General features: G+C 37.1%; 2 protein-coding genes across 7 annotated transcripts; one reads left to right on the top strand and one right to left on the bottom strand.

The window, feature by feature from the left end:
• Positions 1-549: 549 nt before the first annotated feature.
• Positions 550-22,135, top strand: LOC307120282 (uncharacterized protein). Of its 4 annotated transcripts, XM_079807245.1 has the most exons (10): positions 566-633; positions 753-869; positions 10,110-10,353; positions 10,457-10,574; positions 11,928-12,016; positions 15,458-15,787; positions 16,626-16,946; positions 17,583-17,732; positions 18,225-18,542; positions 21,125-22,135. In XM_079807245.1, exons 6-10 carry the CDS (start codon positions 15,493-15,495, stop codon positions 21,193-21,195), a joined length of 1,155 nt encoding a protein of 384 aa, XP_079663371.1. In that variant the 5' UTR covers positions 566-633; positions 753-869; positions 10,110-10,353; positions 10,457-10,574; positions 11,928-12,016; positions 15,458-15,492; the 3' UTR covers positions 21,196-22,135. The 4 variants fall into 4 exon arrangements, with proteins under 4 accessions (XP_079663370.1, XP_079663368.1, XP_079663371.1 ...); XM_079807244.1 differs by having other exon boundaries at positions 550-633; positions 10,110-10,574; XM_079807242.1 differs by having other exon boundaries at positions 564-869; positions 10,110-10,574.
• Positions 4,047-11,698, bottom strand: LOC307120292 (CD48 antigen-like). Of its 3 annotated transcripts, XM_079807266.1 has the most exons (7): positions 11,489-11,680; positions 11,036-11,141; positions 10,821-10,945; positions 10,278-10,559; positions 10,078-10,179; positions 8,098-8,165; positions 4,047-5,324 (listed from the first exon to the last, which is right to left on the bottom strand). In XM_079807266.1, exons 1-7 carry the CDS (start codon positions 11,547-11,549, stop codon positions 5,271-5,273), a joined length of 798 nt encoding a protein of 265 aa, XP_079663392.1. In that variant the 5' UTR covers positions 11,550-11,680; the 3' UTR covers positions 4,047-5,270. The 3 variants fall into 3 exon arrangements, with proteins under 3 accessions (XP_079663392.1, XP_079663391.1, XP_079663390.1); XM_079807265.1 differs by having other exon boundaries at positions 10,821-11,141; positions 11,489-11,698; XM_079807264.1 differs by having other exon boundaries at positions 10,821-11,156.
• Positions 22,136-25,751: the final 3,616 nt, after the last annotated feature.

The following is a 25,751-nucleotide window of genomic DNA, read 5'->3' as shown; positions in this document are numbered from 1 at the left end:
CACATTATGGCTACAGCTTGCTGGGAAAACAATGTAGATAGAAAAATACATCACTTCTTACATAGTAACCGAATCGTAGCAGTTAAGCTAAAAATAGCAAATGTTGCGGGTGCACAGTTATCAACAAAGAGGGTCATTTTAGAGTGGATTGCGGAAATCTTTACTAAAATGTCATGTAGTGTCGTTTGATATTGCTTAAAAGTTAAAGTTTATAATTTCCCCTAGGTGCCGCCACCATGTTCACGTGGTGAGAAAAAGCATTAAGTGGAAACTGATAAATTTGATGTGGAATATTGTATACGAAAAAGTGGCAGATTTGTTATGTCTCCTAACGCTGCTATATAGTGCTAGCATAGTGTTGCAAGTGAACAATTAGAGACATTTAGCGTCAAACGTTTACAAAATGGTTTTATTATCTTGTAGTGTAAAAACCGCGACTGTTTTGATGTATTTTAAAGGGAATGTTTTTTTATAACATCTCCCCGGGTGCCGCCATGTTCGCGTGACGTCGACAACATTGACGTTATGTCCGCGTTGTCAATCTGTGACGCGCGCCTGAGACCACACACACTATGCTCTAGGGTACGATTCTGACTTGTAAACAATTACTTAACCACACAGAGCACACTATAGGTACTAAAAGCCAACAGAACACCTTAGCTAACAAATATTTGCACATTATGTTGATTTCTCAAATACAGTCAAAAAAAATTTAAATTATTTTTAGAATTAATAATAGACTCCATCCGCAGTGTTTTGTTCCCTGATAATGGTTCGTTTTCCACCGGTGGCTGTTCATGAAGAGCAGGTGTAGATCTTCATCATCTCTCAACAAGTTTGTTTCTGGGTTTTGACCCCATGAAGTTCAGGTAAGTTTTTCTGTCAGCTTCTTTCTCTGACTCATCTAAGATGTCAACAGTTGATCCCATTGACCTCAGTAGTATTTTTTACTCTCCATACTAGAAGTCAATGGGGCCCATCAACTGTTTGGTTACCCATATTCTTCAAAATGTCTTCTTTTGTGAAGAAAGAACTTCATACAGGTTTGAGGGCAAGTAAATGATGACAGAATTTCCTTTTTCGGGGTGAACTAACCCTTTAAGTTGCTTTATAACTCCAGTGGCCTTTCACAGCATTATCACCCACGTGGTGTAAGTGTGTGAGAATTGGGATTGCTTGACTGTTTTGTTATTTGCTGTTGGTAGTTTAGAATCAGAACCAGTGAATGAATTACTTATTTGAGTAGGCCACAACAGTCATAACATGGCGGATGTAGTATGTTCGAATTGAATTCATACGACCCCTATCCATACTATACTGTAGAACATACTTTTTTAATGGTCGCAAAGTAGTTTAAATTCAAATGTAGTGCCTACTCACAGGCCCGGATTAAGAACATGTAGGGCCCTGGGGCTATGACAATCCCAAGGGCCCCCATAGTAGCCGATCTTGGTGCCACAATGTTTTCTACCACAGAAATAATTAGTAGTTTTAAAAAACGAAATCTTCAAAGCACAGAGATACAATGAGTATATACTGTCTGAATATTCCATTTTAATATTAAGTAGGCCTATATATAAATATTCCATGCAGCAACACATTAACGCATTAACTCCAGATGAGGTCAAAGCAAACAGATTTCCAGAAAAAGCAACAACTTTTGAGCATGCAACTGCCTTAAAGGGATAGTTCACCCAAAAAGGAAAATTCTGTCATCATTAACTCACCCTCAAGTTGTTCGAAACCTGAAGGAAGTTTCTTTGTTCTGCTGAACACAAAAGAAGATATTTTGAAAAATGTTTGTAACAAAGCAGAGCGAGCAACCATTGACTACCATAGTAGGGGGAAAAATACTATGGTAGTCAATGGTTACTTTACATATAAAACTTTACATAGTAAAAGTATACATGAAAAGTAACTTTTTTTGTATTACAAGTTTCTTTTTAAATGTGCAAATTTGAATATGCACATGAGCTCCACACTTATTGAATATGTCCAAATTTGCATAGTAGGCAGAACTGCATAGTAGGCCCAATCTTCATCCAATCATCCTACTGCAATCATCATCCATGGTCTTATTGCTTGCATGATGGACTGTCCGATTGATGCAACCTTTTTATCAATGTTTTTACCAGCAAACATATTCCTCATTGTAGTGACTCTGGAACATAGCTTGCAGCAGCTGCAATGTCACTTGAATTTGGGTAAGAATCGTTTAGGACTAGAAGCAGTTTTGGTGTCTGGCAAAATTATTTTAAAGAGCTGAAATGTCTGGAAAGTGTGTCTATCTGGTTTTGCATCTGTCTTCTGTGTGAGAGTGAATCATTTAGTTGGTAAGAATGACTTCTGCCTGCAATCTCGTAATCTTACCAACAATACCAATCATTTGTAAATCTACCAGCCCAAAATATAATCTCACCACGTTACTAATGACTAAGATGGCTATTCTGACTTTCTTCTGATGTTATCTGTGGGGGAATGTAATTAGGAGGAAAGATTATGCAATCAATTCCTAAGGTCAATATAAGTCTTTTGTGGCAAATGACTTCAAATTTATCGTGATTATGCATAGGTTAACTTACTGAATGGACATGAATGTGTTAGATATTGGGCCCGTTCTTTGTACTTTATTGCTTCTGGCCATAAGTCAATTAGGCATAGTGTTGCGCTCATTTGCATATTTTAAATATTTTTTTCCAAGAAACTTGTAAAACAAAAAGTTTACTTTTCATGTATACGTTCACTGTGGTAGGAGTAAAGGAAAAAATAAGCCCATTAGGGTGTATTTTGGGCATATTCGATATGTATATTTCTCACTTGTATATTCAAATTCATTTTCAAAGAAACTTGTAATACAAACATTTTTACTTTTCATGGATACTTTCATTGTATAAAGTCTTATTTTGATAGGAGTAAAGGAAAAAATATCCCCATTGGGATGTATTGTTGTCTGGCCTTACTTGCACACATCTCGGATTGATGAGAATTTAACATATTTCCTCAACTAGGATTTCTCAGGACTTTTAGTATGTTGTTCTGGACACCTCATAGAAATGATCTATGCTGAAAAAAAATATTTTACAATTAGTTCTTTTTTTGGCTCCAAAATGAGTTACTTTGCCTGGACTACTAGATGGCAAAAAAACGCACCTCATCCCTTTTCTTAAAGGGATAGTTCACCCAAAATTTGTAATTATGTAATTAAATCCAGTGGTTCAACTACAAATCTATGTACCGGCGCGGGTGCTTTGTTTACTGGAGAAAAAAGATTATAATTTACCACTTATTCACTAAATATTATTCTCCAACTTACATTCAAGAGAGCATCAGGTCTCAGATTTCATAAAAATTATCTTCATTTGAAGAGGGTTTGGAACGACATGATTTCACCTATCCAAGTGCACACACACAACAGTGAGTAGTGAACACACACACACAACAGTGAGTAGTGAACACACACACACAACAGTGAGTAGTGAACACATACACAACGTGAACATGGGCAGCCATTGCTGCTGCACTCAGGGAGAGATTGTGGGTTAGGTGCTTTGCTCAAGTTGTGGGTAATGAGAGTAGAAATGAGCGCTGTTCATTCACTCCTGCACCATTTTCTGCTGCTACCTTCCTGCGTCTGACTCTATAACCATTAGGCCACAACTGCCTTGGTTCACACATTTGTTGACATGACCTTATTAGTTTCAGATGGTAAATATCATATATTACGGTGGATTTTCCCCTTAGAGATAATCAACATATTTACAACAAAACCATTCGTAATGTTTAAAAAGATATTAATCATATAATAAAATATCATTCAATGCTTTCAGAATCTTTCATTTTCTAAAATATTTTTTATTAAATAAATATTTATTTTAACTGAAACTAATACAAACATGGCTAAAGTTAATTTTTTGAACAAGTATTAGCCTATACATTATTAAAAACTTTAAATTATTGTATCAGTTATTTGTATCAATACTGTGTCTTTTGCCCCATGTGTGGGGTAAAAGCCCCCACTCGCCACCCCATACATTTATAAGATTTTTAAACAAACAAACCACTTTTTATTTTTTATCCACACAATATCTGTTGCATGTTCAATAAAAACATATAGACTATATTTATTCTGCAATCATACACTATAGCAGTAGTGAAAAGCATATTTTTCTTAAGGTGTGCCTTTAGCCCTGTTGGACCCAATTATTAAAGATTTTTTTTTTTGGAGAAACTTAAAATGAACTGAAAGAGTAAATAGTCACATGGCATTATGACTCAAATGTCACGCTACAAGCAAAGACAAATTGCAGTAACAGTAATTCAGGTTGTTGAAAATGGCAATTTTTAATTGAAATTTGCTTGATGAAATTATTTTATTTACACAGTTTTCTCTGAATATGAGCATATTTGAGCCAAACTCATCTTTCACAGTCTTAAAGTTTTCAACAGTCACAGTCTTAAAACTATCACTTTGAGAAAACTCCTGAACTCCAGAAATGCGCCTGAAAAATATACTTTACATTATAGTACAAATGTTATGCCACTTCAATGACTCACCAAAATTGACAGACAAAAAATGATGTGATCTTTATATAAAAAAGGTGTGATATCTTCTAAATAACTTCTGCTAATGCTATGAATCCACTGAAACGGCTGTAGCTACAGGGTGAAAGCATTTATTATTCAAGATCATAATGCATATTCACCCAAAGTATGTGATCTTTTCATATTTCAACGTAATATCACTGTTTGAGATCTTTTTAGTCAAACATCAGCATTTACTGGCTCAGTATTTTGTGGTAAAGCTGTTCTGTGTAAAGCAGAAGTCAAGCTGTGAACATTGTATGCGCAGGCATGGAAAAAACACCCTTAAACCACACGCTAATGACACATCAAGCCAAACCCGCTCAAACTGGCATCAACCACAGGTGTCCAGTTATAGACTCGTGCTCACGCAGAAGCTGTTTGTCTAAACAACAGACCAAACCACATCTCTGTGCAGAAGTAAATTATTCAGACCACAGCAGGTTTCATTTTGGCTCACAAACTGAGCTGCTATAGTGGGCCAGAGTTGACCTCCAGGATCCTCGACACATACGATAAAATAAACACCTTACAGTTTTATATTGTTTTCAGAAATAGCTCTAAATTCTGTTGCTACATGTTGATTCTCACCAATCCCAAAACTCAACCAGGAACTGCAGGGTGTTATAAGAGTTTTCTATTGAAGACGATCATCACAGCTGGATCTGGTACAATAGACTGAAGTCTGATCATCTTCTAATGGCGACACCAGCATACACCACGTCATCCTCCTCTTTAACATTCTGTAAAAAAACATCACAAATTTATTAAAATCTTATCTTGAAGATTGATTGAGATTCAATGTGATATATTGTAGCAAGTGCACATAAAGTGTGTCATTTGGGACTGGGCGAATGAGCTGCTGATCTGAGCATGTGTGAGCCAAGCAGTTGACTTGAATAAGAGGTGAATGGAAATGTATTTATTTTTCTTTATGATTTCTAATGGTTTATGTTAACGTTTCTTGTCATTATAGGGTGCTTTAGTAATATAATTGCATATACACCGATCAGGAATAACATTATGACCTAATATTGTGTTGGTCCCCCATTTACTGCCAAAGCAGCCCTGACCCGTCGAGGCATGGACTCCACTAGACCCCTGAAGGTGTGCTGTGGTATCTGGCACCAATATGTTTTATTTTATTTTGTTAGCAGCATGTTAGCAGCAGATCCTTTACGTCCTGTAAATTGTGAGGCGGGGCCTCCATGGATCGGACTTGTTTGTTCAGCACATCCCACAGATGCTCGATTGGATTGAGATCTGGTGAATTTGAAGGCCAAGTCAACACCTCAAACTCCTCAAACCATTCCTGAACCATTTTTGCTTTGTGGCAGGCGCATTATCTGCTGAAAGAGCCACAGCCAATGCTTAGGTAGGTAGTACGTGTCAAAGTAACATCCACATGGATGGCAGGACCCAAGGTTTCCCAGCAGAACATTGCCCAAAGCATCACTGCCTCCACCGGCTTGCCTTCTTCCCATAGTGCACCTGGGGAACACATTGCACCAGGTGTTCTGCCAATGTTCTGCTGGGAAACCCCGGGTCCTGCCATCCATGTGGATGTTAGTTTGACACGTTGAACCTACCTAAGCATTGTCGCAGACCACACTCTAAAAAATTATCTGGTGGCTTAGTAAATATCACAGTAATAATTAACTTTATTAACTTAATAACATTTCTAAATATCATTTATTTGATGTTTTGAGTTGAACATACCAAAATAATTGACTAAAAATCCACAGTTTAAAATAATGGACCCACTTTATATTAGGTGGCCTTAACTACTATGTACTAACATTTTAATTACTAATTTGATACAATGCACTTATTGTGTACATACATGTTTTTACATTGTACTTACATTTAAAAAAATAATTTATGGGCAACTATGGGCGTGACATGAAGCCGCAAAAGCTGCGCTACATTTAGAATTGATTGTGATTTATTAAGGGAAAACTGCGTAGGATGTGCATGCGCACGGTTTTATAAATCCGAATATTTCTGTGCGTACGCACGTCCTATGTTTCATCCGTACGCCACTTCTGACGCAAATCCTACGCAAAGTTTTATAAATGAGGCCCCAGGCCACCTTCGTCCATTGCTCTGTGGTCCAGTTCTGATGCTCACTTGCCCACAGTTGGCACTTTCAGCGGTGGACAGGGGTCAGCATGGGCATCCTGACTGGTCTGCGGCTATGCCGCCCCATACACAACAAACTGAGATGCTCTGTGTATTCTGACACCTTTCTATCAGAACCAGCATTAACTTCTTGAGCAATTTGAGCTCCAGTAGCTCGTCTGTTTGATCGGACCACACGGGCCAGCCTTCACTCCACACGTGCATCAATGAGCCTTGCCCGTCCATGACCCTGTCGCCGGTTCTCCACTGTTCCTTCCTTGGAGCACTTTTGATAGAGACTGACCACTGCAGACCGGGAACACCCCACAAGAGCTGCAGTTTTGGAGATGCTCTGACCCAGTCGTCTAGCCATCACATTCTGGCCCTTGTCAAACTCGCTCAAATCCTTACGCTTGCCCATTTTTCCTGCTTCGAACACATCAACTTTGAGGACAAAATGTTCACTTGCTGCCCAATATATCCCACCCAATAACCAGTGCCGTGATGAAGAGATAATCAGTGTTATTCACTTCATAATGTAATGCCGGATATGTGTACGTTAAATTATTGCATGATAACGTAAACAAACATGAATCAGATATTTGGACCTGCTAATTGAAACAAACTATCCGAAAGAACCAGTTCTCAGCAAAGAATCTGACTCCCCATCACTATCCGCCAATTTTTACAGCGTCCATGAGCGGCTCAGTTCACAATAAACGACATCACTGCATGTGTTGTGAGTTAACGTGCATTTGGGAACGCATCGTATTGTAGAGTAAAAAAAAAAAGTGTTCTTGCTGGAAAATGTGTCCTTGATATCTCATAGCTTCAAAATTACTTTTAGACATGAAAATAGATGCACAAATTATATTACAGTGCATATTAATGATAAACAACTGTGAATGAATTGAATATGGCCAGATATCAAATACTTATTGTAGTATCACATGTAATGCCATAATGGACATGAAAATCTGATCAGATATGTTGGACAGTGTAAATGCAGACTTAGGAAGCTGGTTTAACATAAATTTTAAAAAGCACATTTTCTAATGGATGGTTCTTTTTCTGCTTTCTCACACTTCAATGTAGACGCCAAATCAGCAGAAAAATCTGATTTTTTTTTTTTTTTTTTAGAAAAGCATTTTTGTCACTTTCATTTCCTAAAGACTTCAGAAACCCATTGAACTATAGAATGTTCCTTCACTTAAGTGTTTTAGTTATTTTGTAGGCCTTCAATCTTTCAACATTTCTCAGTTGCTTTGAATGTACTCAGTACAAATAACCTTTTTTTTCCATGATCTGTCACATACAAACACACACAAATAAATCTGGCTCATGGCTCAACTGATACAGAGACAAACAACATACATTAGTCATAAATGATCTTACCGATTTCTGTGCCTTTCGTTTGTAGAATGTTGGATCAGCGTAAGTGATCTCTTCATCACGAGCCTGATCTGTTTCAACAATAATGTATGCATTACAACAACAAAACATCTTGAGTAAAGGTTTTTTTTTACTTTAAAAAAAAAAATAGTAAATAGTTTTTTTACTATTTGTTTTGTGTTATCAGGGTTGCATTAATGTTTAAAATAATTCAATAATTTTATTAATAGTGCATTATATGGTTTTAATGGCATTAACAAATTACTTCAGTTTCACTTCATGAGTTTCTCTCTCTCACATGCCCTCTCTCACAAGTCTCTAACAGAGTAGCCTATGTTGTAATCAAATGTACAGATAATTTATAAATCAAGTAGCCTAGAAATCTAGACGCACCCAAGCGGCAGCAAATCTAATTGGCAGCCAGGGTAGTCTAGCAACTCTCCATTGGCTTGCGAGCTGGAAAAACCAAACTCTGGTCAGGCCAATCCATAGACAGTAAAATAAATGGACACAGCGACCCCATAGGCTTCGACGGGGAAAAATGAAGTCACGTAGAAGCACTCACTTCCTGATGGCTGATGTACTGCGCAGCTTGACGACATAGATGTGACGTGAGCAACCAGTCTGACAGTGGCAAGTCTTTTAGTAGTTGTGCAAAGTGAATTCTGAATCGCGTTGTTGAAATATTTTGTCCCGTTGCTTTTGGCTCTCTATGGGCTTCTCCCCATGCCTCTCCCTTGACTTTATTGGACTTTATGACTCCACATCCTCCCGATTGCCTCATAGACAGTAAAAGATTGCCTGCGAGCTTCTCCTCCTGTCTATACAGTAATTTCTCTACTATGCGACAGGGAGTAATAAATAAATAATGGACAAATGGAGTCTTTAAACGCCTCAGATGCAAAGTTTTTCGCTGTCAAAGTGACGCCAAAATGAATGGGAGTCAATGGGATGCTAACAGCAGATGATGACTTGGTTAGCAATGGCTGCCCCTATGGAAGGTACGCTTTCCGGGTGCTGGATTACCCCCTTGGGCCAATCACATCGTGTATAGAGTCGGTGGGCGGTGCTTAACATAATGACGGCAGAGTTGCGGCGGTTCCGCGTGCTACTTGAGAATAAAGAAGCTGGCGAACAGCGGTCTTTCGAATCGGCTTTGGCCGCGACTCTGGAAGACTTGGAGTTCAGCTTTTCTTTGAGAAAAGAACAAAGAACGGCACTGAAGTCATTCTTAAGAAAGGAAGATGTGTTCGGAGGTTTGCCGACCGGATACGGCGAAAGCTTAATCCATCAACTAGCTCCGCTTCACCTTCTTCATTGCTCTGGTTGGTTGTAGCGCTATCATTGCGTGCAGAGGGAATTTGAAAGACAACCGTTCATCCCGCCCCTCGGATTGAGCCCTGACAATGGTGAGTTCCCAGACCCGACTGTTTGATGTGGGTCTGGTTTGTCAGGCTATAAATCAAGAGAAATGTTTAAAAGTTATCTACTTTTTTTGTATGGTGGAAAATTGCATTAAAGCTCAAGAACTGAAATATGCTGAGGACTGCACTTTTACACAGATTCATAAAGTGTTGCGAAAGTTGTTTTATCATTGAGTTGATGCAGATTTGCTTTCTGTGAGTTTCCAGTGTGTTTTAAATTAATTTTGAGAAATTAAGAAATCTGTTTTTTGTTTGTTTTTTGTATGAGTAAGAGCTTGAATAAAGAGCTCTGTTCAGTGTCATATAGACATGGACATGTATTGTGAATGTGACTAATCTATAATGATGAATGTAATCTACAGAAAATGCTCACAATACATACACATTATTTTCTTTTCATAAAAAGGAACGAGAGGACTTTATCTATAAAAAGTGTGAGAATAATTGCGATTTAAATTATAATGAGTACTATCAATATTTAAGTTGGGAAAATGTAGAGTTTATTTTTCAACTATTGCTTGTAAAAATGATAAAAGTAAAAGCAGTAGGTAATTCTTGCCTTCTTGGTCTATTTTTATGTGTTTCCTGCAGATGCAGAAGATCCCGACAACTGCAGCAACAAAGAACAGAGATCCAGCTGAGATCAGCACAATCAGAGAGACTGGAGGATGAGAAGACAGTTCGTTCAGTTATGTAGTATCAGTCTGATCTTCTACAATAAAAATCTGAGATCAGCTCAGTAAATAATCACTGTCGTACCTGCACATGTGTGGCAGAGTTGAGTGATTTCCAGATGTTGAGTCTGGTTGCTGATGGGATTGTTGAGCACACAGCTGTAGGTGTTTTTATCCTGATATTCCACCTCCAGAGGTAGAGAGAGACTGATGTTGAGATCAGACACACTGATGCTGGACAATAAACTGCTTCCTTTGTACCAGGAGAGAGTCACATGACCCACATTCAACACTGAACACACCAGTGAACAATTTGATGATGATGAAGATGAACAGTCTCTGCTGATGACAGGAACAGGCAGACGAGCTGAGAGAGATTAGAGTAAGTCGTGCCACAGTTTATGATGTCATATGGTCATTGTGTTTGCGACTTTATAATTGAAAAAATTATGCCGTTTAAGATGCTGACATCATCATAATTAATCACAAGAACATTCAATAAAATGAGTCCAAGATTAATGTTTATATCAGATTTACAATTTCACGATTGAAAAATCTAATATTTATGATGCAACTACTTTAAAGCTATAGCAATAACAGAAGAAAAAGAGACTGTTATTAAACTCACAGTAGACAGTGAGATTGAAACTCTTTCTCACATTGCTGGTCTGTAGTTGATAATCTCCAGCATGTCCAGTTGTGGTGTTTGTGATGGTCAGAGATCCAGTTTGATGATCCAGCTTCAGTCTGTCTCTGAATCTCCCATCAAGAACATCATCATATACAGTCATGCTGTCGGCCATTACATTGATCTCAGCTATTAAAGTGTTTTTAGTCCCAAACCTCCACAGAATCAGATCATCATCCATCATTTCAGTAAGATTAGAGTTTAGAGTGACTGAATCTCCCTCCATCACTGACACTGACTGTATTTCATCAGCAAACACACCTGAAGAACAGAGAGCTGGTCACATATTAAGGCTAAATACATTTATTTGCTTAAGATCACTGGTTTGTAACCATTTAAAATTAAGATTTAATATTATGTGTGAGACAATAATTAATCCAAAAAATTATTAGATCTTTGGGATTAATGAAATTAAATGGTTGAATGACGAGTAAATGGGGAAATGAGCACTAGAGAAAGAAAAACTATATAAAGTGAGGTTTTGAACAATATCATGAATCAGCAATATGCCGATTTAACTTAAGAATACATTTTATCTGTATAATAATAGCAAATGCAAATCTTGTATGAAGAAGCAAGTAAATCAATAAAAACATTTTATAACTTACCAACAGGTCGCCACAAACACAAGAAGAACAAAATGACAGCGTCAACCATTTTCTTTGACATTTTAATAGCTGCTCCAAGATTATAACACGAGAATTTCTGACAACAGAAGGTTTTGACTCGACAGAACTGTGATATGAATCTAGTGTGTGTGTGGATCCGCCCCCAACAGGACACAACCACCCTTCAGTCGATGCACACTAGCTGTGACCAGTGGCACAATATATTCTCTTAGCTTTTAAGACTCGCTGTTCTTAGTGCTGAAAACATGTTGTCTGTGTCTTTCTTTAATTCTTTTTGTGGCAAAGCAACAACAAACAGGTTTGTTTCCATGCATTGTAGCTACCATTTATCAGTGTTAGTGTTTTTATTACTTATGTATCACATTTTTGTATCATGTATCACATAATTAATGTTATTTATAATCTTATTCTGTTTCAGATGTTATGCTGTTTCTTGTTCAAGAACAAGAGGAACTGATCCGTGTATGTGAGTGTAGCAAGATTTCAGAGTGCTGACAACAGAAAACGGTAAACGTAGTCAGAAATAGCTGACTCCATTTTTGATTTTGCATACCTCCTAACAAAATGTAAGAAATTACTCTCACTATCAAAACAATTCTATAATAAAACGGGTCAAAAATGTAATCTCAAGACTCTAGTCTTTAATCATTTATCAAATATTAAATAAATACTTTTTTATGCAGCAAATAGCATATTAAAAACATAGAGATAGGTCACCAGTGCTCCCCTACACATTAACAAGTCAAATTTGTTTATTATGAAGTGAAATTATATCTTTTCTGAATTTCTTAACTGCTTTAGTCAGCTAATATGTGCCCAAAGATCTGGCCAAACCAGTGCTAACAAGTAAAAAGAAATCCCTAGAATTATGGGAAATTGCATTGTAGATGCCTTAAAGGAACACTCTGCTTTTTTTAAAAAAATAGTCTCATTTTACAAGTCCCCTAGAGTTAAATAGTTGAGTTTTACCTTTTTGAATCCATTCAGCCGATCTTTGTATCTGGCGGTAGCACTTTTAGCATAGCTTAGCATACATCATTGATTCTGGTCAGTCCATTAGCATCTCATTCAAAAAATGACCAAAGACACTTTCAATATTTTTCCTATTTAAAACTTGACTCTTCTACAGTTACATTGTGTGCTAAGACCAACTGAAAATGAAGAGTTGCAATTTTCTACACCTATATGGCTAGGAACTACTTTCTCATTCCTGCGTAATTGACGTGAAATCTAGCCACTTCATTTTCCCAGGCCATCGAAATAAATATAACTTACAAAAATAATATGTGTGCATTGATGGCTATGAATTGTATTATTTACTGTTGCACCAAAGGATGCTTGTAATGGCATAAACATTGTAAGACGTAAGGAAGTTCAGTAACACAGCACCAATTCAATGGGAAAGGGGGGAGCACATACTTGCCTCTGACACCTCGCTCACAGCGCTCATTCAAACCGGTAGAGCAGCAATTGCCAGTTGCATTGACAGACTGAGTAAACATCATGCAACATCTGTTATCGCCAGCACTTAACCTGACAGTAATCCAAAAATTCCTTGAATACATACTACAAAACCCCACCCATCAATTCAGGAAATACTACTTATCAGTGCCAGTATCTTAAGACGTGTAAAATCTAGCCACTTTATTGGATTGTATATTAAAAACTTGACATTTGAGTCCTAATGTGCTGGAAATGGCAATAAATAGTTTTGTTTTCTGAAGGGGTATATTAATTAGGGGGATATGAAATATGCAATATAATTGGTTTTATGAATTCAAAAAATGCAATATATGAATCAGGATGTGCGTTGTTATATGCAGTGCATGTGCTATTTAAAAAAAATGTGTACATTTACATTTTACATTTACGCTTTTATCCAAAGTGACTTATCATAAAAAGTGCCTGAAGTACTAAGTTTTGGACATTACACAGAGCATCATACGCTATAGAGGAAGATATTTTTGTTTTGTTTTTTTTAAGATGAGGTTAAGTGCTCACGGAAGAGGTGAGTTTTCAGCTGTTTTTTTGAATGTTGTCAGTGAATCTGCAATTCGGATGGAGGTGGGAAGATCGTTCGCCAGCAGGGAACGGTGAATGTAAATGTTCTTGAGAGGGATTTTCTGCCTCTCTTTGATGGTACCACAAGCCGTTGCTCCTTACCTGAGCGAAGGCTTCTGGTGGGGGTGTAGACTCATAGGAGCGAGTCAAAGTATGCAGTAGCGGAGCTCGTGGTGGATCTGTAAGCAAGCGTAAGCGCCTTGAACTTGATGCGAGCAGCGAGTAGTAGCCAGTGCCGAGAGATGAGGAGTGGTGTGACGTGGGCTCTTTTGGGCTCGTTGAAGACAAGACGTGCCGCTGCGTTCTGGGTTATTTGAAGCATTTTGATCGCACACCATGGAAGTCCAGCCAGAAGCGCGTTGCAGTAGTCAAGCCTAGAAACGACCAGGGCCTGGACGAGAAGCTGTGTTGAGTGCTCTGTTAGGAATGGTCTGATCTTCCTGATGTTGTGGAGCGCAAACCTGCATGACCGAGCTGTCTTTGAAATGTGGTCTTTGATTACATCAAAGATTACACAGAGATTTCTGACCGACCCTGAAGGAGTGATCAGAGATTAACCTAGCTGGATGGTGAAATCATGTTGTATTGGCAGATTGGCAGTCATAAAGATTGTACCAGAGGTGGACAGTAAAGTACTTGAGTTACTTGAGTACTGTACTTAAGTACACTTTTTGAGTATCTGTACTTTCCTTGAGTAGTATTTTTTCTGGAAACTTATGACTTTTACTTCACTACATTTGAAAGACAAATATCGTACTTTTTACTCCACAACATTTCTATCAAGGCCCTCGAAGTAGAAAGTCGTAGCCGCTTTGAAAGTCAGTGGATGATTCGTTTTAGTTTTTTTTGCAAACAGCCTATCAGTAATCGCTCTTGTAGGATCACATGAAGTTCACAATTTCCAAGTATTTTTTGAACACTAATCAATTGATGGCAAAATAGAAGGCGACAGTTCCCAGATGCAGTGCGCGCAACCATGGTCATACTTAAAAGTTAAAATTCAGAAGAGCAGACGTGGATAAGTCTGAAAACGTGCGACGACACGAAAGTGCACACAGAAAGTTGCCTCTCAGACGCCAGACCACAAGTACTGAATTTGAGTCTATTGAATCTGCTAAAATCTTATTATAGTTAATTAAAACTAGACTAAAACTTAAACAATTCAGATGCCTAAAATGTTATAGTCAAAAGACTATGACTAAAACTAAATCCAAATTTGCTGTCAAAATTAAACCTTGAATGAAATATGGTTGGTCAAATGATTTTTATAGATTTACCCGCCATGTTGCCTTAGCCTTGTGGATGGAGCGCTAACGCATGGGTAACGTTCGACAATGGTGTTAGTTAGCATGCAAAAACGTAGTTGGGCTAATAATGTTAACTGAAGTCCTTTCAGAAATGTTTTTTACATAATCCTGTCAAATAAACACAATGTAGAAACCTTTCTTTTCTAGTATGATTTTGACTTTGATAAGAGCTTTGTAACTTTTAAACAAGTATTTAAATGAGTTCAAGGTATGCTAGCATGTCAGATGGAGCATGACTGACCGGCTTAAACCACCATGATGGAACAGCGCTCATTCATACAACAATGCAGCAATAATAAAATAATGCGTTTACTTTTACTTTTGATACTTAAGTACTTTTAAAAGCAAGTACTTCTGTACTTTTACTTAAGTAAAAATCTATCTTTACAACTTTCACTTGTAATGGAGTAATATTTAACCAATAGTACTTTTACTTTTACTCAAGTAATGGAGTTGTGTACTTTGTCCACCTCTGGATTGTACCTACAATCTTTGATTTGTAGAAATCCCTTTCCTGTTGTGTAATTATGTTCCACTATCCCAGACATGATTTATGATTAACTATTTGTTAATTCTCCAGGTGTGTCTGATGTTGACAGAGTGTCAGTGTCAGTGATGGAGGGAGTTTCAGTCACTCTAAACACTGGTGTTACAACAAACCAACAAGAAAAGATTAGATGGTATTATAATGACATTCGAATAGCTCAAATCACTGGAGATCTCGGTAAGATCTGTACAGATGTTCAGTGTAATGAAGGTAATGAGAGATTCAGAGACAGACTGAAGCTGGACAATCAGACTGGATCTCTGACCATCAGGAATATCAGCACCACAGATGCTGGACTTTATCATCTAGAGATCATCAGAAACATTAGCATCAGTGAAAAGATATTCATCGTTGCTGTTCATGGTGAGTCCTTTAGCGGATGTTTAAAAGCAGGTTATGTGTGATTAACTCACATCATTGCGTTTACAGTGACATTCAGAGTTGTTTTTTCTATTCATCTGCATCATTAAACAGAATAGAATTATTTTAAAATGTTGTCTTTTATTTGTTGAGACAGTAGTTTTTGCCATTTTGTTCTGTTCAAGATGAAAGTTTCTCATCATAAAATCTGATTATAATATATTTTTAATCGTCTGTAGGAATCCAAAATGCAAAGGATTTAAAGTAAATAAGCAAGCACAAAATGTTGAAAAATTCACAGGATCGCAAGAAAATAGTGTTGATTATTCAAAAAGTGCCACATAATACACTCTAAAATGTGGTTCTTGGTTGTAATCATAGGGGAACCATTCTTGGTGCTATATAGCACCATATCTTAACATGTTCTGTATATGGTAGCGGTGCTATATAGCACCTTAGCCAAAGAACCGGTGAAGAACTGCTGAAGCACCACTGAAGCACCAAGATTTGGTGCTATACAGCACTTAAAAAGGCTCCCCTATGATTATGAGCCAAGAACCACTTTTAGTGCCATATAGCACCATTTTTTTTAAGAGAGTATTATAATGCAGTAAATCATGTAGTAATTGTGTGTATATTAGGCAAGTATATAAATTGTCTACAAAATCTATTTGAACGAAGACAGATAAACTTTAAAAAAACAATTCACCTTTATTTTTCACAATTTTACAGTTAATTTAGTCAAAATCCAGGAAATTAATATGAACAATCATTTTTCACAGTTATTTCTTATTGTAGAGTTTCCACCAAAACCTCCAGCATCTGTTGTTTTGTGTTTCAGGTGTTTCTGCTGCTGAACGAGATGAAGTGGAAGTGATGGAGGGAGAATCTGTCACTTTAGATCCTAGTGTATTAAAACACCAAAATTATGTGAAGAGGTGGTATTTTAATGACTTTCTCATCGCTGAAATCACTGGAGATCAGAGTCAGATCTGTACAGATGATCCGTGTGAAGAGAGATTCAGAGACAGACTGAAGCTGGATCATCAGACTGGATCTCTGACCGTCACAGACACCACAAACACAGACTCTGGAGTTTATAAACTACTGATCATCAGCGACAGATTCAGCATCAGAAGGATCTTCAGTGTTACTGTCACTGGTGAGTGTCATTTAGTCATTCAGAGCATTTTCCCTTGAACAGTTTTACAATACAGTTTAATATTTTAGTTTTTTCTTGTGGCATGTATGAAAAACAAGCTTTTACTCAATGTTAAACTTTACTGCCCAAAGTTTCTGTTTGGATTTAAATAGGAAAATGCTTAAGAGTCAGAGGATCATTAGCAGGGATTATGTTTCTAGCATGTTATACGTTTGGCAACAATTCTTCTAACCGCAATTGATGGATTGTGTAGCTTTTTATTTCTTAAGTTGAGAGGGAGCATGATGAATCATTTTCACACATGAATTGAGCCCAATCCCAATTCTATTTTATACCCCTTCGCCTTCCCCTAAACCTACCCATTCCCCTTGCCCCTCGAAACAGAGTGGCAAGGCGTAGGGGTGAAAATATTCCCCTAAGAAATAGAACACCAGTACTATCCCATTACACGTCATCATACCCCATTTCTTTTATTAGTGTCCTGACACAAGACAGGAAATAACAAAGGTCCTCACACAAGACAGGGGAACACAGGCTGGGATCATGACACACATTTACTCTCTAAGATTTTCTGTTGTTTTATAATGGGTTTTTTTACAGATACGACTAATGACTGTCTGCCTCTATTCATTACAGATTCATATGTAGAAACTTCAGCACTGCATCTTCGTTCAGGTGGTATAACAATAATATGCGTTTCTGTAATCCTGCTGCTGCTGTTCATAACTTCAGCAGGGGTTGTGGTTTCCTATTGCTTGAGGAACCGTAAACGAACAGGACAAAAGTGTAAGTATTTCTGCTGATACAAAGTAGGCTATGAACTTTATTGTGCAACAGTAGAGTTTTGTACATCAGTGATCAATGAATTATATAATGGCACGTGTAGTATTCTGCTTTAGATTGATGAACTATATAAATGTGTATATAATTTTTAACAGCCATTTAGACTATTTTTGATATTTTTTGGACATTCATTATTTTTCAATAATTCAACAGTCAGTTGTTCTGTTTATGGTTTCCACATATCAAGGTGTTTTTTTTTACTGCATTTCAATACATTTGACAGGTTTTGTCCTTAAATGCTCTTGTGTATAGATCTTGTTTATTAGTCATTTTGAAGGTAATAAGTGAATATTTTCATTTAACCTTTGATTAATTAAATGTAGCTTTGAAACTATGAAATTAACAAGTTAGTTGTTTAATGATCCACCAGTGGAGCAAATGATATGCTGTGATGTTGTTGCTTTCTCTTATTGTTTTCTTCTTCTGACTTCACAGATGGAGTGAGGCTAGATTTAAAGATGGAGGGACAGTCTGTCACTCTAGACTCTGATATTGAAATACAGACAGACGATCACATTCAGTGGATGTTTGGAGATACAAACTCTCTCATAGCTGAAATCAAAGCAGAGACCGGAGAGCCCAAAGTATATTATGATGGTGCTGATGGGAGATTCATAGACAGACTGGAGATAGACAAGAAGACTGGATCTCTGATCCTCAGGATTAGCAGAACCACAGACTCTGGAGATTTTAAACTACAGATCAACAGAAATGGAAAAACCTCATTCAAGAGATTCAGGGTTACTGTCTCTTGTGAGTAACACAAATCTTTTAGTGTAATAATGATCTTATTTTTAGATCAACAGTCAATCGTTTAAAGGGGTCCATGCTTTTAATTTTTTTCAACTTTAGTTAGTCTGTAATGTTTCTGTTTGAACATTGAACAGAATGGTCAATGTTCCACGAACACACACGGTCAAAGCACATATGGGGCGCCGTTTGTAAAGCGACTCACGCTGAAAATAACAGCAACATTTTGACACATTTAGCTTCAAACAATGTTTAAAAAACTGGTATGAATTTTTGGCGGTCACTTTTTTAGCACATTTACAACAATATTTATCAACTTAGAGATATTTTAAATAGTTAAATCTAAATGTTAAATCTAAATCTAAATGTTAAATCTAAATCTAAATGTTAAATCTAAATGTTAAATCTAAATGCTAAATCTAAATGTTGAATCTAAATCTAAATGTTAAATCTAAATGTTACATCTAAATCTAAATGTAAAATCTAAATACAAAATCTAAATCTAAATGTTAAATCTAAATATAAATGTTGAATCTAAATGTTTCGGGTGAAACTAAATATTTAACTAATATGCAAATTCAGAATGCAGATAACCGGTTTTAACATTTAGATGTAACATTTAGATTTTACATTTAGATTTAGATGTAACATTTAGATTTAACATTTAGATTTAGCATTTAGATTTAACATTTAGATTTAGATTTAGATTTAACATTTAGATTTAACATTTAGATTTAGCATTTAGATTTAGATTTAACATTTAGATTTAACATTTAGATTTAGATTTAACATTTAGATTTAGATTTAACATTTAGATATAACATTTAGATTTAGATTTAACATTTAGATTTAGATTTAACATTTAGATTTAACAATTAACATTTAGATTTAACATTTAGATTTAACTATTTAAAATATCTCTAAGTTGACAAATATTGTTGTAAATGTGCTAAAAAAGTGACCGCCAAAAATTCATACCAGTTTTTTAAACATTGTTTGAAGCTAAATGTGTCAAAATGTTGCTGTTATTTTCAGCGTGAGTCGCTTTACAAACGGCGCCCCATAAGCACAATGGGCCAATCCTACCCTGTAAAACCTAATTTGTTCAGTTTACTTAATTCAATTGTGCAAACTCGTTGCCTTAATTCAATTAAGTAAGCATTACTTCATTGTTTTAAGTTGTTCTTACTTAAACCATTTAAGTTTTGTCAACTTAATTCTATCTGTGATCTGAGGAAGTGTACTCCTAGAGTACCCGTTATTTTGCTTTGGCAAAATGGTACTCAAACCAATCAAGTAATGTTTACTTGAGTTTTCTAAGTAACGAAGGCATAGCATGCAAATAGTTCAGATTACTTAATTGTTTTAAGTAAATTCAACAAATTATTGGACATTAAGTAAAGTTTACTAAAAAAAAGTCTTAGTAAGAACAACTGTTGGATTTTACAGTGGGCCAGCTAACCGATCACAGCACATTTCTTATTTCCGAAAGAGAAGATTCATCAAAACAACGCATTCGCCCAGACCATAGACCAGGGTTCCTCAAATCTTGCCCTGGAGGGCCAATGCCCTGCAGAGTTTAGCTCCAACCCTGATCAAACTCACCTACCTGTGATTTTCTAATGATCCTGAAAACATTGATTAGCATGTTTATGTGTGTTTGATTAGGGTTAGAGCGAAACTCGGCAGGAAAGTGGATCTTGTGGGCCAGATTTGAGGATCCCTGCCATAGGCTGAATCCGAAATCGCACCCTATTCCCTCAAATAGGGCATTATTTGAGGGGACAGCCATTTGTAGTGGTCCACTAGTTTCGGACACCACTACAAATGGCTGTACCCTGATTTCTGATATTGAGTGCACTCATTCAATCCCAAATTGCACACAATAACGAGTGTACAGCCGATGTACACTCAACGGCTGTCCGACTTCACGCACTCGTTTTTATTCACTCCTTCAAGTGAACTATATTAGTGGACTAACGTAGGGAATAGTGAATGAGGGTTTAGGGGGCGATTTCGGATTCAGCCATAGAGTGTAAAAAAAGATGGACGACGACCTTCATTCTCTTCCGTTGTAGTAAGCGGGGTTATTGCTGCTCTCCCTGCTCTTATCCATGCTAGACTGCATGGATGTGCAAGGAGTTCTTGCCCAGAACAGAACCATACCACCAATCCAAACTGTATGCTAATAGTCAACCAATCATCTTTGATGATAGTGGTCCTGACAGAAATGTATTTGAAGTGTAATTTAATTGTCTAGTTGTCCCATCACATTTCATGGAGAGGGTGGGGTTTATGACCTATACTCCATCCAGCCACCTGAGGGCAATCAAGATGCTTTGGCTTCACTTTTCAGGTGTGGCACAGTTGGCTCAGACTGGGGAGAGAGGAGCTGTAATGTAAAAAATACATGAAAAATAAGTCGGGTTTAGATTAATATATTTATTTTGTGTTCATTCCTTATATAATTTCCTAAATGCATTCTTCACTGTTCATTTGTGCAACAATCGTCATTACATGTACATGCACTGCTCCTTTTCTCTTTTGATTTTAATTTAGTCTGTTTTGCTTCTGTTTTCCTTTAGGCTCTTCTGAAAACGGAATATTTGCATCGGATCAAATTGAGATCCACGAGATCAAAGTGCCTTTGATTTAGGAGCTTCCAACAGCTTCAGAATGAATCCACGGTGTAGTTGTAAGAGCCTCTAAATCCCCCTTTAGATGATGCTATGGGTTTGTGTGCTCACACTGATCTACAGATCAACTCTGAAACTTTATTACAAAGTATTTTGTAACGTGTGATTCAGGGCTGGAAATATTAGCCTGATTGTCACATGTATTTGAGTACTTCACTAGTTCTTCTGATGGGTCAGACATGCAACGTTAAAATGGCATTTATTGTTCATTAAAACAATAGATGAAAAGAAACGCATTATATCTTAAAGGAAGGTTTGTGTATGTTTAGGTCAGATCACAGTGTTTCTAACGAGAGAGATAGACACTTGAACACTCACTTCTAGAAACACGAGTGTGTGTTAGTAGGAGACACATGATTTAAAAACACACCGTCCAAATAAACACTTCTGGCCTGTGTGTGAGAGCTTAAATGTGAATCTTTGTTTGCAGTATTATCTGCAAAGTTTTTATTTTTTTGCTCTATATTTAAATCTCTGTGCATTGTTTTTTTTTCTTGTATAGCCTACCATGTTGACAATATCACTGTAATCATAGAAATCATAAAAAAATAAATGGCAGCTGTTGAACAAAGCCGAAAGGTGTAAATCAGTCAAAATGATCAGATAAATCAATTGTCAGTCGATCTCCAGTAATAATTTCATGTCTCTAGTTTTACTGTGTGTATGTGTTTGTGTAACTGAAGTATCAATCTTGCGTATGTGAATTCATGTAGGCCTATTCTTCAGGTGAATGGTAGTAGAATCAGCTAGAAACCTAATATTTTGGTGGAGACTGCCAATGGAAAATCACGTGATGGTCATTATTGTAAATATTTTCAGAAAGTGTTAAAACAGTCATAAATCAAAAAATGATTTGATGGATCTTTGTATGTTCATGATATTAAAAACTGTTCACTCATAACAGCTGAATCTAAGAGTTTGTTTGTCAACTGTAATTTTAAAAGCTTTATTTTATTTTCATGTATCCTACTTTCGTTATAGGTGGAACTTGGAAAGGTACGAATTCGAGGTGAGAAGGCTAGATGGCGCTCTTGTATAGCGCTATACCTACCTATCCCTAGTGGTCAAATACTTATTTCTGAAGTTTAGACTTGTGATGGTCATGGGAGAACAATGAGGTAGATAGAAAATTCATCACTTCGGACATAACCGATTCATAATATTTAAGCTAAAAATAGCAAATGTTGCGGGTGCAGTTATCAACAAAGAGGGTCATTTCAGAGTGGATTGCGGTAATCTTTATACTGAAATGTTAAAAAGTTAAAGTTTATAGTTTTCCCACGTGCCGCCACCATGTTCACATGGTGAGAAAAAGCATTAAGTTGAAACTGATCAATTTGATGTGAAATAGGCTAAAGCTTTTACAAACCCATTGCAAATATTCAGATTATCAGTAATCAAAATTAAATATCAAGTGTCTGTATTGTGTTATTTTATCAATTTTTAGGGCTTGTTTTGTTTGGTCTATGGATGACGCTAAACATTCCTTTTAATTATTTGTTGACGTTGTTTAATTATCCTTTTAACAATATACGAAAAAGTGGCAGCTTCACTGTCAACATAAGTCTCCTAGCAACTGACATGCGCTGTCAGATAAGTGAACAAGTTGAGACATTTAGCGTCAAACGTTTACAAAAGGGTTTTTGTTATCTCGTAGTGTAAAAACTGCGACTGTTTTGATGCACTTTAAAGGGAATGTTATAACATCTCCCTGGGTACCGCCATGTTCACGTTACGTCATATGACAACATTGACGTTATGTCCGCGTTGTCGATGTGACGCGCGCCTGAATTACCACAGAGAGTGAACTATTCTGACTTGTAAACAATCACTTAACAACCACACAGAGCACACTATAGGTACTTAAACCCACCAGAACCTTAGCAAACACATATTTGCACATTTTTCATTTCTCAATACAGTCGTTTTTTCTCAGTTATTTTTAGGATAATGGTTCGTTTTCCTCCGGTGGCTGTTCATGAAGAGCAGGTGTAGATCTTCATCATCTCTCAATAAGATTGTTTCTGGACTTTGATCCCATGAATTTCCCTTAAGGTAAGTTTTTCTGTCAGCTTCTTTCTCTGACTCATCTACCAGAATGTCAACAGTTGATCCCATTGACCTCAGTAGTATTTTTTACTCTCCATACTAGAAGTCAATGGGCCCCATCAACTGTTTGGTTACCCATATTCTTCAAAATATCTTCTTTTGTGAAGAAAGAACTTCATACAGGTTTGAGGGCAAGTAAATGATAACAGAATTTTCTTTTTTTCGGGGTGAACTATCAGTTGCTTTATAACTCTAGTGGCCTTTCACAGCATTATCACCCACGTGGATGAACGTGTGTGTGTGTGTGTGTGTGTGTGTGTGTGTGTGTGTAAATGTGTGAGAATTGGGATTTCATGACTGCTTCTTTATTTGCTGTTGGCAGTTTAGAATCAGAACCAGTGAATGAATGACTAATTTGAGTAGGCCACATGACAGTCATAACATGGTGGATGTATTATGTCCGAATTTAATTCATACGACCCCTATCCATACTATACTGTAGAACATACTTTTAACATAGCATAACATAGATATTTGACTACCATTGGCTACCATAGTAGGGAAAAAAAATACTATGGCTGCCGAGATCTGCTTGGTTACAAACTTTCTTTAAAATATTTTTTGTGTTCAGCAGAACAAAGAAATTCATACAGGTTTGGAAAAATTTACTCACCCTCAAGTTATGACAGAATTTTCATTTTTGGGTGAACTAACCCTTTAATAAGGGTCAAGGTATGTCTGGTTAACATGGGCTCCTGCAGTTTGATGTTGTAACTACATCATTATGTGGGCAAAAGCACCATTATGCATTGATGCATAATTAATCGCAATTAACATGAAATCTCGCTGTAGCCATTTTGGCTTATCGTGATTATGAAATCGCAAAGGCTGCAATAATTTTTTTCGATTATCAGTGCAGGACAGCTGTGATCAGTAGTAAATGCTGATCAGTGCCGCCGCTCCCACCACGCGCAGCGCGTAAGGCACCAAGTGCTGAGGGGGGCACGAACACCGCCACCGCAGGCATCATAAAGTAATTACGCCTAGGGCACCATGATGGCCAGCAACGGGACTGATGCTGATCCATCTTAAAGCACTGCGAATTTGAAAAAGCAATGCGTCAAATATCTTTCCAAACATGAGAAGCATTTAGTCATGTTTAATCAATCAAAGTGTTTCAATCTTCTGTTTATTCAGATCACCGATAATATGTTCAAAGTGATTTCCTGGAAGGACCCTTTTCTTAAAGATGTCATGAACTGGCTTTTTAATTTTTTTATACTGTTGTCTGAGGTCATCTTATGACGTTAGCGTGGTTTTTACATTCAGAAACATCATAATGAATTAGTAATAGGCTATTTTCTGCCTTGGCTCTCTGAAAAACGCTCGGATTTGATGGGCGTGCCGCACTGAAGACTTGGAAGTAAACGCCCACGGCTAGGATTGGATAAGACTTGCATATTTAATGAGCTTCTGCTCCCCTGTCAGTGACAGCGTGTGGCAAACGGCAACCGGAATGAATCACCCAGCCCACGGACAGGGCTCGCAAAATATCTTTATCAAACAAACACAATAATTCATCTCTCATCCACCCGCGATTGATTGGAATGTTATTTCTGTATCATTTCGCCCCATTATCAGTAAATATAACCGCAAATCGTACACACATACGCGTGTGTGCGTCGGCTGGCCGGTGATAGCCCCTTGCTGAAAAACATATAGCCCGGGGCTTTGCGAGCTGGCGTTACAAGTCCGAGTCTGATCACGAATGAACCAATAACACCACCTCCAGCCTGTGACCGCGTGCTAAGGTGTGTAATCAATAGATATCAAACGATCTGTAACAATGAAATACTACCACATATAAAAAACATGTTTTACTCACATAAGTGTGTTGCACCATTCCTGTCGGATCCAATATAGAAGGCACAGCATTGTTTTACTCTCAATATTACTGCAAATCCAGTCTCGACCTCTATCTTGTTTACAATTAGGGATGCTCATTTTGACCGTTTAACCGTTAAAGGTAGGGTAGGTAGGATTTGGTTAAAAAACTTTTTTTCCAAATTAGTTTAAACTTTCTTTATATATCAATACATAATTAAAATGTAAGTACTCAGAAAAAGAAAGTATAAAAATTGAGTGTCTGTAGACCCTAGAAGTTATATTTTGCGAAATTCAACACGACAGCGATCAACTTGAGCTAGGCATATTGAGTATTTATCATCTCTACTAATGGTTCGCTAAGTGTATAACATTGTAACTTTATGCTAAGTAATGTTATGTTAGCTATATTAGGCAGCTACGTGTGCCAGTGAGACATGCTTTGCTACTCAAAACTAGCCCAAAACAAGCCCAATCGTGTTTCTCCGGTAAAAATCGCGTTTGGGGGGTAAAATATGTGTCTTTTTCGTAGGGCTGCCTGCTAAAATTCGCAATTCCCGGGGCAAAATATCACATAATTGGG

The sequence above is a fragment of the Gobio gobio genome, assembly GCF_949357685.1.
Source record: "Gobio gobio genome assembly, chromosome: 24".
Lineage (NCBI taxonomy): Eukaryota > Metazoa > Chordata > Actinopteri > Cypriniformes > Gobionidae > Gobio > Gobio gobio.
Note: the sequence above shows the minus strand (reverse complement) of the source record. Positions and strands in the feature narration are given on the sequence as shown.